This window comes from Gossypium raimondii, chromosome 4 (assembly GCF_025698545.1).
Source record: "Gossypium raimondii isolate GPD5lz chromosome 4, ASM2569854v1, whole genome shotgun sequence".
Taxonomy (NCBI): Eukaryota; Viridiplantae; Streptophyta; class Magnoliopsida; order Malvales; family Malvaceae; genus Gossypium; species Gossypium raimondii.
Genome location: NC_068568.1, coordinates 25,264,443 through 25,276,464, shown reverse-complemented (window position 1 = coordinate 25,276,464; position 12,022 = coordinate 25,264,443). Strand labels below are relative to the sequence as shown.

The following is a 12,022-nucleotide window of genomic DNA, read 5'->3' as shown; positions in this document are numbered from 1 at the left end:
CAAATGAATAAAGTTTTCTCACTCTCGAAGTAAAGACCTTACTTTTGTATCTAAAGAATTGAACACTTATCTCTAAATTTTCCCCTTACAAATTTAGGTTGTAAACACAAAATGTTTACTATCAAATGCACTTACAAAAATATGTTCCTAAATGAACAAATAAAGTGCTCTCAAGTGCTCTATACAAAACATATACAAGTCTCTCAATAAATAGAAAATTTCAAGACTTGCTAACATACTAGAGATCGAGTTACACTCCAACCTTTTAATAATAAAACTATAAAATAACAAAAACAATATACTAATAAAGACTAATGCAAAGTGGTTTCTACATGCAATTCATTTCTAGTTTCAAAAAACTATTAAAGGGATCAATTGAACATATATACTTAGGGCTCAAATGATTTATAATTAAATTCTAGCTTTTCCTCTATGAATTATAAATTCATTTAGTCACGAAGTCATTCCACTATATTATTGTGATTAAGCTCTCCCCAATCACATACTATTATGAAAGCTACTCGATCAGTGCTCATACAATGACATTGTCATAAGTGTGTTACCCTCATAGGATATGCTTAATTTATTTGGGATAAATTCATTCTCCTAATATAATCCTATTTCATCTCATGGTAATAATTACATCTTCTTTTATAAAAAGTTAATTATTATATAATAGTAATTAAGTCATTTATCATAAAAACAAACGACCCATGACCTTATTTACTCTTTATCTATCATATAATGCTAAGAAGAGGATATCATTTAGTCATTTCTTGGGCTATGGATTTCACTATTGTGAATGATGCTACAAACTGCAAAAGTTGTATACTTAATTGTTAGAGTTGTGTGAATTGAATCCTGTCATTTGTTAAAGAAATAAAATAGAGAGACAAAAAAGGGGGATCTATGAAACACTTGACAGTTTGTCATACTCCACAGCAAAACGATGTTGCAGAACAAATAAATAGAACAATAATTGAAAAAGTTCGGTGCATATTGTTGAATGCTTATTTATCGAAGTCGTTTTGGGCTGAAACATCCTCTACAACATGTTTTTTAATTAACCGGTCCCCATCCGTTGTCATTGAGAGAAAGACTCCACAAAAGGTATGGTTTAGTACTCCTGCTAATTGCTCTGATTTGAAGATTTGTGGGTCTTTCGTGTATGCTCATGTTTATAATGGTAAATTGGAGCCTAGATCAAGTAAGTGTGTTTTTTATTGGATATAAGGCTAGTGTTAAAGTGTATAAATTATGGTGTCCTGAAACTAGGAAAGTTGTAATTAGTAGAGATTTTATTTTTTTATGAGACGGTTATGCTGCATAACTTACCTCTTAAAGAAACTTTCAATAAAGACCAGTAGAGATTAAACACACATATGAAAAATATGGAGCTTCAGATTGATCCAGGATCTACAACAGTCTACTCCTCAGGTTAGTACATAAACTCAAAGTAAAGTTATTTTTTCACCACAATCAACACTACAATATTCTATTTCCAAAAACATACCTAGAAGAGAAATTAAACCTTCAAAGAGGTTTGCAGAAACTAATTTAGTTGCTTATGCTTTAAATGTGGCTAAAGATATAGATGCATATTAAGAGTTGTCTACTTATTTTGAGACAATAAGTTGTAAAGATTCAAGCAAGTTGATAATTGCTCTAAAAGAAGAGATGTAATAACTTCATAAAAATAGTACATGAAACCTAGTGAAGCTTCCTAAGGGTAAAAATGTTGTTCGATGTAAATTAGTGTTCAAAAAGATATAAGACTCTAGTAGTTAAGAAACCAGGTATAAAGCAAGACTAGTTGCAAAATGTTACAGTCAGATTCCAGTTGTAAACTTTATAGATGTGTTTTCTCTAGTTGTTAAGCATTGTTCGATTTGAGTATTGCTTAGTATTGTGGTCATGTATGATTTAGAATTTGAGCAGTTAGATGTGAAAACAACATTCTTATATGGAGAACTTGATAAATATATTTACATATAACAACCCTAAACCGGGTCTAGCATTAAGAGTTAAAGTTGAAGTGGATGATATTGGGGTTAAAGTAACATTAAAGGTAGGCAAGTGTAACAAATCATCATCACTAGACACATTTATTAAAGGAAACAAATGCGACTCATTAGTAGGAAAATTAAAGGGGGAAATTCTCATGAAAAACTACTTCAAGATTAACAAAGAAAATATTGGTTTAAAAAATGAACAATAAATACCCCTTTTGGACATTAGAATTGTACCAGCCCGTTTTCAATAAAATTAGAATAGTGGTTTCGAGACCACAAATACGACATAAAAAGATTTATTTTATTATTATTTTAATGTCTACCGTATGTTAGCGATATCATGTAAAAATTTCGATAAGAAATTTTGATGTTTGCATGCCTAATTAAGTAAAAAGAACTAAATCATAAAAGGTGAAAAGTATAGTTCTATTAGCTAAAGGTATTAAATTTCTATGAATTTTTATTATGAGTGACTTAAATGGTAATTAAACCATTTGATTAGTTGGTGGACATTTATGGGCATAAAATGAAGTGATTATAAAGTAAATTAATAAGGTTAATTATGTAATTTAATAAATAAAAGAAAATTAAAACAAATTAAGGATGGTATCATCTTCTAACTTGGCTTCTTCCATCGAAAATATGAAGAAAAACCCTCCATTTTGCACCTTGAATGTCCAGTCAGCTCTCTCTTGCATGTAAGTATGATTTTGTTCCATTTTTAATAATTTTTATGTTTTCGGGATTGTTGTAGCTTAATCTAGCTAGCCTAAGGACTAGTTTGCAAAATTTTTAAAAGATTAGGGTTTTTCCATGAACATATTTGCATGATATTTAAATTTTAATGAAATATTATGAATCCTTGTTGATAAATAGACAAGTTTTGTAAAGTGATTTTTGATAAAAATGTCAATTAGGGATTTATTTGTAAAAGAGTAAAAGTACATGGTGAAATTGTGAAATAATTATTTGTATGAGTTGATATGTGTACATAATAAATTTGGCTAGCATGGGTTAGGGATGAAATTGCATAAATTCCCATTTAAGAGTGTAAGGACAAATTTGTAAAGAAGTTAAAATGTTAGGGGCAAAATGTAAATTTGTGAAAGTATGAATTTTGGATTAAATTGAATAGTGTGTGAATTAAATAGATTGAATTTTCTTATTTAGATCAAGATAGACCTCGTAGGAATTTAGATTGAGGTAAAGTTAAAGCTTCAGATTAGTCAACTCCGTTTCTATGGCTTAATCGTCGAGGTAAGTTCATATGATTAAATGCCGATTTAATGTTATTATAAATGATATGTTAGTATGTTAAATGCTATGTAAACTAAATGGTGAAAATCCAACGATGCCATGATGTCTATCGAGGCCCATTTGAACCTTAGGAATTTGTAGGATACAAATGACATGTCATTAGGGTTCCATGTTTCGGGTGCTGGTCTTGAATGTCCTATTGATGGCTGAGGTCTTGCATTTGTTGCGGATACTCCACAGTTTGTGTGAATCGTGTAACTTACATTCTGACCCACAATTCGTGTGAGAAATGATGTAAAGGAAATGAAATGTTAAGGTTATATGTTTAGCACACTTCGTGTGAGCTATTCTGCGTATTCGATAATATTCTAAACAGTTCAACGGGCATGAAAATGAAAGAAATGGTAAGTGTTCAAAAATGAACCATGACATGTATGAAAAGTAAAGTAATGGTAAGTTTCATTGGAAGGATACTTTGTTAAGAAAATTGATGATTTCAAATGAATTATGTTTACGTATAAAGGCTTATCTATGTTAAGTTCATGTGATTCATGTTGAATATGCTAACATGTGTTGTTGGTGGTGCTTAGGCTTGTGCCAAGCTTGTGGTTGGATTTTATAATGCTTATTCTTAATGTTTATTAATGAAATGGTAGGTTATGTTTTATGAACTTATTAAGCATTATGTGCTTACATAGTTTTCTTTCCTATGATTTATAGATAATCGAAAGCTTGTTCAGTTGAGAAGCTCTTCGGTAATCTTTCACACTATCCTGCGATTATACCGGTAGATTTTGATGTTTTGGTCTAGGTTATAATGGCATGTATAGGAGAACTTTTGTTTAATGTCTAATTGATGTTGTGGCATGTAAATGTTGCTTTGAACTTGTGGTACTTATGGTACTTTAAAGCCTTTATGGTTGGTGTTGATAAGTCTAAGTTGATATATGTTTTGAATGAACAATTTGGTATGTGGTGATGAAGTTTGATGTGTGTCAATTGTGGTATGTTTTGGTATGGAAATAGGTTAGTTGTGAATGGTTGATGAATAATTAAGTATGCACATGTTTAAATATGTTTGATGTTTGATGATTGAGGTGCCTTATTGGCATATTGGTTGGATGTATTTTGGATCTTTGAATGGGTCTTTTTATGCAGACCTTGATCATGTTTTAAAGTCTTAATCATGCGTGCAAATGTACTTAGGTATATGATTGAAATGGGTGAATGAAATGACTTATTTTTGGCCTATTTCTAGTCCACACAGCCTAATATACGGGCGTATGTAACACACGGCCATGCGACATGGTCGTGTGTCCCCTGTAGGTTTTTAAGGTTGCATTTCGAAAGTTACACGGCCTGGCAATAACAAAAGTAGCATTGGGTGAGAATTTATCATGATAGTGGGGTTTGGTGGCATAAAAAAAGTAGCCAAACACTTTTAAATGTGATATTTTAAGAGGTTTGCTCAATAACATTTCAAAGGGATTTTTCTAATGCAAGACTTCAGTGGGAAGTCTATTGACTATATAACAAGCTACCATAAAAATTCACCCTATAATTTGAGAGGAACCTTAAAATGCAATTTCAATGCTCCTGCTACCTTTAAAATATGTTTATTCTTTCTTTCTGTAACTCTATTTTGCTCTGGAGTATCAACATAAGAACTTTGATGCTTAATGCCAAGAGAAGCAAAAAAGAGTATTACATTTATTACTAAAAAAACTAAAATCCATTATCACTTTGAATAAATTCCATATAAGCTAAAAATTGATTTTAAAGAAGAGCATGAAATTGTTCCAAACACACTATGGCATCAGTTTTAAGTCAAAGCAAGTATGTCCAAGTTATTCTTGTATGATCATCTACCATGGTTAAAAAATCAATGCCCTTTATGTGTAGAAATTCGATACGATCCCCACAAGTCAATATAGATAAGTGTAAAAGTAGTGTTAGATTGAGTATGACTCACAAGAAAGCATAAACAACATTGCTTGGCTAAAGGACAAATGGAACATTTTATAATATGAGTTTTATTCAAATGTTTACAACCAATGAAAGGTATGTAACTCAGTTTTGACAATGAAACATTAGCAAGATGAGCGTGCCACAAAGATGTAGTATCAACAAAAGTAAAAACTAAATTACAAGAAACATGAGTAGAAGGATTTGAATAATTAAAAAACTATAGTTGAAAATGTAAAGACCATCTTACCAATCCCCTTCATCTTTCCATTGTAATGATCTTGCAAAATGCAAAAATGAGGGTAACATAAAATTTAATATCTCGAGTAAGTTTAGAAATAGAAAGCAAAGTGTAAGTGAAATTAGGCACATAAAATGTTGGGTCACTTATATGCCCCGTGGCGCAGCAGAAAAATTATTTTGGCGATCGTCAACCACGGATCCATATACGAGGAACAAATCGGGTTGAAATATGGCTAAAGATATACCTTTTTAGAACTGAAAATAATGAATAATGTTGTTGGTTGAAACCATTTACACGATGTCAATCCTAGCCATAACAAAGTGTCTCGGCCTCTACGTAGTCCACCCAATCAATCGCGAACAAAAAAACTCTTTTGAACTTTTCAAAGAGTATCTAAACTTTTAGTTGCTAGACCTAGTTTAATTTTCTTACTCACATATACATGATTCGAGATTGTATTCTTTTTAATAATATCATGTATATAAAATACAAAATAATTATTTTTTACTTTTCAGAGAAAATCATGAAAGATATTGAAATTATATTCTTTCCAAAAGAATACTAACTTCCATAAATATTAACTCTGGAAAGGTATTGCGAATTGTATCTGTTAGGAAATCCTATTGGCCAGGTAATTCTATCCACCAGGTTATTTTATTCGCCTGGCGATACTATTTTTCAGGCAATATTGTTTGCCAAGTTGTTCTACCAAGCGATATTTCTCCACTAAGGATAATAATTCGCCATAATCGTATGTAAGAGGGTATACACCCATTTTATTGGCGTGAAGTTTGTTCACTTTAACCATAGGGTGTCACCCTATAAGTTCTTTTAACGTTGGTAGAAATACTAGAACCTTTCTAATGTTACAAGCAATGAATGGCATCTAGCAATGCATCATTGCTGCCTAAGTTACAATAAGTCGTGATTCGACAGAACCTTTATGTGATGAACTTTTCATGTAGTATAACTTTTTATCCTTTATATCTAGATTGGACACAAGTCATGGTTTAGTCACACTTGTATAGTTTAATCTCATATTTCTTGATATTTTGAGTAGGCTACAATAAACAAATAAGTGTGATATCTCATATTAACTTATTTGAGCATGACCATGCGTTTCTAGTCTTACTTCATCAAGTGGCCCAAGATATTACTCCCATTATGTAGGAGAGATAAATCCTATCTTGATCAATCATATCCCACTACATGGATTGTGGTAGATCTAACATTAGTCTTTATAGTTCAACCTATTACGGTAAATGTTTAACTACATTAAAATATACAACTCACGATGTTGGGATAATGATGATCTCAAGTATGAGGATCATATACATAGTTATCACTATGAGTAATTTTGTGACTATTACATAATAATCCAAGAAACATACTCATGGTGGGTTAGTCCAGTATGTTGTTCTTTAACACATACTCATGTATTGATTTTGACATCCCTATGTCAATGATAACACTTTGTCATCAATCAACTACACATTAGTCTCAATGCATTATTATTTTCCAAGCCCACAATAATCTTGACTAAGGACCTTTTAAGAATAATCATATTATTCTTAGGACTTTATTATTGATAAGTTTATACACAGAAAAGAAACTAAAATAACAATAGCATTGCCTTATATTAATAAACAATGTAAAATGAGTTTGTAATTACAACCATCTCATGATTGGTCTTCGGGCATACTTTAACATAAAGGACATTAGTGAGGTGGTTAGTTGAAAAGTATTTATAAGTACCAATATGAGAAAGAGGCATAGACTCACCATTCGACAACCGAATAAACTTGTGGTTAGAATCATAAGAAATTGAATAATCTAAGCATTGTAAGTCAAATATCATGTGACCAGTAGCTCCCGTGTCCAAAATTCATTCTAAAGATGTGCTTTCAACATTGTTGTAGTTAGAAATCATACTTACCAAATTGATAACCATATCAATGGAAGGCACTTTATGCAAAAGCTCAAGAATCTACTGATATTGTTACTTAGTGAAGAGTAGAGTGACTTGAGCTGGTATAACATCTTATTTTTCTACATCGGAACTAGTAGCATTGTTGGCTTTTTTCTTTCTAAATTTGTGAAACACCTCTAATTCTAGTTTAGTAAAAGGTACTGCTTTGGGACTGAAACAATGAAATTATGTGGAAATCTAGAGGTGGAGGTAATAATGGTGGTGAGGGGGAGTGGAAGAAGAAGGTAAATTTTGATGATCAAACTGAGACCATTTAGAAATGTTGAGGGTTAATTTGTTAAAATTATGACTAAATCGTAAAATTTAAGGGCTAAATTTATTATTATACCGATTTTTAACTGCCACTTCAGCTTCTTGTCAGAGATTTAACGACACTTAATGAAAATAGACCAAAAAAATAATCTCGATTAGTTTGGTGATCAAATTAAAAAAGATTAATATTTAGGTGACCAAAAAAGAAAAGGAGCAATCTTGGGGTGACTGTTGTATAATTTATCCTAATTTATATATAAACAATTTTTTAGTTCTTTAAATTTTAAAATAAAAGTGATTATCTTTTATTTTAAAGAGATCGGATAAGAGATATGGTTCCAATAAAATTGAAAAGGACACAAAAGAAATCAATATAGAATTCTCATGTATAAAACTTGAAAATTTTAGATCAATATTTTTCTTAAAGAGAAATTATTTTATTATTTTGGACGAAAAATATTTAAAATTTAAATATAATAAATTGGTAAAATATAAATTATTATTTTATTACTAAAATTTACCATGCAATCGAAAATATTTAAATATATGAGTTAATATACAATTGGTATTTAAGTTTAGTTTTAATATATAAATTGATATTTAAATTTATTTCGACAATTATGATTATGACATCATTATTTAAAATTAAAATATATATTTTTGTAAATTATAAATTTTAATGTGACTCAATAAATATTTTTATTATTTTGATTTTGATTTAATATTTTATAAAATTATATTTTCTTTGATTTTTAATATTTTTATTTCTATAAAACATTATATTTTGTGGTTCTTTGTATAAAAATTATAAAATTTTCCTTTTTGATTCTTTATAAAACTTTATAAAAATATTTTTAACACTTATTTAATATTTTTAATTTTTAATTATAAAATTTATGAATATTAGAAATATTTTTTAGATTTAAAAAATTCGGATTATGACAATACATGGTCAAATATTCAAAAAATATCAACGTGGTTTTGCATAGTATCAAGTACCAACTTTGGCAGGGAAATGAAATACAGGTGTACTTAAATAGGAAAGAAAAACAAAATTGGGTATCAAAATGCACCTTAAAGATAAAACTCAAATACCAAAGAATAAAGAGAGAGAGAAGGAAGCCTCTTGGTCGAAGAAACCTAAAAAGACACCGCTTCTTATTAAAAAAATAATAAGAAACACCTTTTCACCTAACAGTCACCGTCAACCAACTGCCAGTCTGGTTTGTCTAAGTAACAAGTCGCTCCCCGTCAATCGTGCTGACCAAATCAGACCAACGGCCTAGATCACCCCCAATTTCTCCAAACTGCTGTACTCAATCTTTCTTCTCCCCTCCATATATTCCCCCTTCATTTCCAGCACTTTTCTCTCTTCCCTAATACCAAATCAATCCTCAAAATCTCTGCAAACTGAGATTTATATACATATCTGAACTTTAATTTTCTGTAAAATCGAAACCAGATGGAGATGATCCAGTACAACCGGTTCACCGCACACCTCTTGCTCCTCTCGTTGATTCTAGTTGTTCCCTTGGCAGTCGCCACCGACGTTCAGTATTGTGGTTAGTTTCTCTAAGCCCTAGGTTCGCTGTTTTTTTTTTTAATTAAATTGTTTTTATTTTATTAATCGATGAAAATTCTATTATTTGTTTACCGAGGAAAGTTAATGATGTTTTTATTTTTATTTTATGAAATTAGCTCTCAATATTAGGATGTAAATTTTTAGTCTTTGAATCTAAATAATAATAATAATACAAATGCAGATAAGCAAGGTGAGTATGATGTAAAGGTTCAAGGTGTTGAAATTTCGCCTAACCCGATCGCCAGGGGTCAGCCTGCTACCTTCAGTATCGCAGCAACAACAGGTAACTTATCTATGTTTTTCAAATAATGTAATTGTTAATTAGATGGTAGCTTTGTGTCGGTATATGATGATTGATGAGGCTTGTTGTAACATGCGACCAAAGTGTGTAGTGCTTTAAGCTTGTGATTGAAGGTGGGCGTTGTTTTTTATAATGATGTACAGGTGCAGCTATCGATGGGGGGAAACTGGTGATCGAGGTTGCGTATTTTGGATGGCACATTCACAGTGAGATTCATGACCTTTGTGATGAGACATCTTGCCCTGTGTCAACTGGTGATTTTGTGGTTTCTCACTCACAAGTTTTGCCCGGATATACTCCTCCTGTAAGTCTGAAACTTATGTTGATTAATAGTTGCTGAATGGTTGGATGTTCTTTTTAATTTTTGTTTGCACCAATATTCTAGCATAAGCAGAAGAGTTAAAACGCTCTGTCGAACCTTTTTGTCTAGTTCTGGTTGAGTGTGCTTTATGTTTAGGTATTTTGAGTTGAAAGGAATATATATGCATATATATATATATATACGCACACACATAAAGAAAGAGGGAAAAGGCTTTTCTTTTCCTTTCAGAGTAAAGGAAAAACAAAAGCAAAGGATTGAAGATCAAAATGAAAATCAGAAAAACTAAAGGCAATATGGTTGGTCCTTCCCTTCTACTTTGTTTTCTTGCAAGGAAATAAATTGGGTTTTTATGGGATTGGAACTATGCTGAACCCTTCCTTCTCTTTCCCTCATTGTATTCTCATCTGGTTAAACTAATGCAATGCTTCAGACTCCCTTTACTTCAAGTTTTTTAGCAACCTTTTCGATCATGCAAAATATGTATTGGTGTTTTTGCAAGAGTTATCGAGTCATAACAGGTTCAGTTCTTTCCAAATTCTTTTGAAAACAACTTTTAACTCATAACAGATTTGAATCATCATTTTCAGTAATACAGTTGAGTTTTAGTTGTTTGCCTATATCCCAAGCTTTGTTTCATCGACTATGATATACCACAAGCTTACTCACTGCAGTAGGCTTGTTTTCTCAGTTTTAGTTTATTCTCACAACTAAACAGTGATTTATGTATGTTCCAAATGCAAAGAACAATCGGGGTTTCTGCATGCATTTATTTTGGTTAAAATGGAAACCTTTTTGACTAAGATTGCTCTTCATTTGCTTAGAAATAAGTCCCTCGTTCTTTCATCTATTGTTTATTTGTTTGACATAATATATTGGAATTGATGTTGCTTGTTGAGAAGTCTAAAGTTTGCATTTATTTGTGAGATCAATCAGCAACAAAATCGAACAATTTTGATTCCAATTGGAAGCCTTTCGAGGTCAATGAGATGTAATGTAATAAGGGATTCACCACAATCAAACCTTGGAATAATTACTTCTGATAAGTTTTAACCTTATGCAGGGCCCGTACTCTCTGAAAATGAAGATGTTCGATGCAAACAAACGTGAGTTGACATGCATCGGATTTGATTTTAGCATCGGGTTTGCATCATCTGTGGCTGATAGTTAAACATTAGGATTTAGAACACACGTTAATGGCCATGTAAAGTACTCTATGCTGTTATGTTCTCTATATGCCTTGTTGGATGGTTACCTGGTTCTTTAATAAATTGCTCGACATTTCGTAGGATATTATGATTTTTCTGAGTTGCTCAATTTTTAAAATATTCGTATTTGATAATGTATATAGTTCGAGAAAACGATACTTCAAATGTATGAGTATATGAACTTTTAAAAATTTTAAATATGCATTTGGTAGTTTACCTCTTGGGTTGCAATTGGACATGTTTTAATGATAATTTAACTCATAACATTTACAATTTTTTATTAATTTGGCTCTTATCTTTTTTTTAGTTAAATTTAATTATTATTTTTTAAAATTGTTAAATTGCTTTTTTTAATAGAAGTACTAACTAAAACGTTATAAAAGTTCATAAAAAATAAAAATATTAATATGAAGTACACCTAGTCAATATTTTTATTAAAAAATATTTCTAATATTTTTTTTGAAAAAAAGACCATAAATGGCCTAAATTTCATTAATAGAATCCTGAATTACAATTTCGTGAATTTCTCCAGGATAATTCACATCAAAATCCCAAGCGCAATTATTATTAGCTTATTATTACTCCTGGGGGCCTACTTCATGTTGGCCGAAGCAAACATCTCCAATTTCCTGCATGTTTCATGCTCGTACTTACCCATGATGGTAATATCCATGCCGCGTCTTTTAATTCTATTTATTAGGCTAGCATTATCGGATTCAAATAGAACCTGCTGGATGTTTAATCTCCCGGCCAGCTGCATCCCTTCATCCAGAGCCACGAACTCAGCCCTTTCGCTTGTCACCTCCATGTTTTTACAGCCCCTGCAACCGCCAACCATGAACCCCACTTCATCTCTTGCGATAACCTCGTACCCCATTCTCCCATTTGACAC

The 12,022-nt window shown here is 31.3% G+C and overlaps 1 protein-coding gene across 1 annotated transcript; it reads left to right on the top strand.

Moving 5' to 3' along the window:
• The first annotated feature begins 8,903 nt into the window (after positions 1–8,903).
• On the top strand, positions 8,904–11,213 carry LOC105766578 (uncharacterized). The gene is made up of 4 exons (XM_012586075.2): positions 8,904–9,282; positions 9,484–9,585; positions 9,747–9,907; positions 10,986–11,213. Exons 1-4 carry the CDS (start codon positions 9,183–9,185, stop codon positions 11,091–11,093), a joined length of 471 nt encoding a protein of 156 aa, XP_012441529.1. The 5' UTR covers positions 8,904–9,182; the 3' UTR covers positions 11,094–11,213.
• Positions 11,214–12,022: the final 809 nt, after the last annotated feature.

Bases quoted from the DNA above. Each gene is read 5' to 3' on its own strand.
- LOC105766578 (XM_012586075.2), top strand. From the start codon at position 9,183: ATGGAGATGATCCAGTACAACCGGTTCACCGCACACCTCTTGCTCCTC. The intron at 9,283-9,483 runs GTTAGTTTCTCT...ATACAAATGCAG, and splicing joins CACCGACGTTCAGTATTGTG to ATAAGCAAGGTGAGTATGAT. The intron at 9,908-10,985 runs GTAAGTCTGAAA...AACCTTATGCAG, and splicing joins TGCCCGGATATACTCCTCCT to GGCCCGTACTCTCTGAAAAT.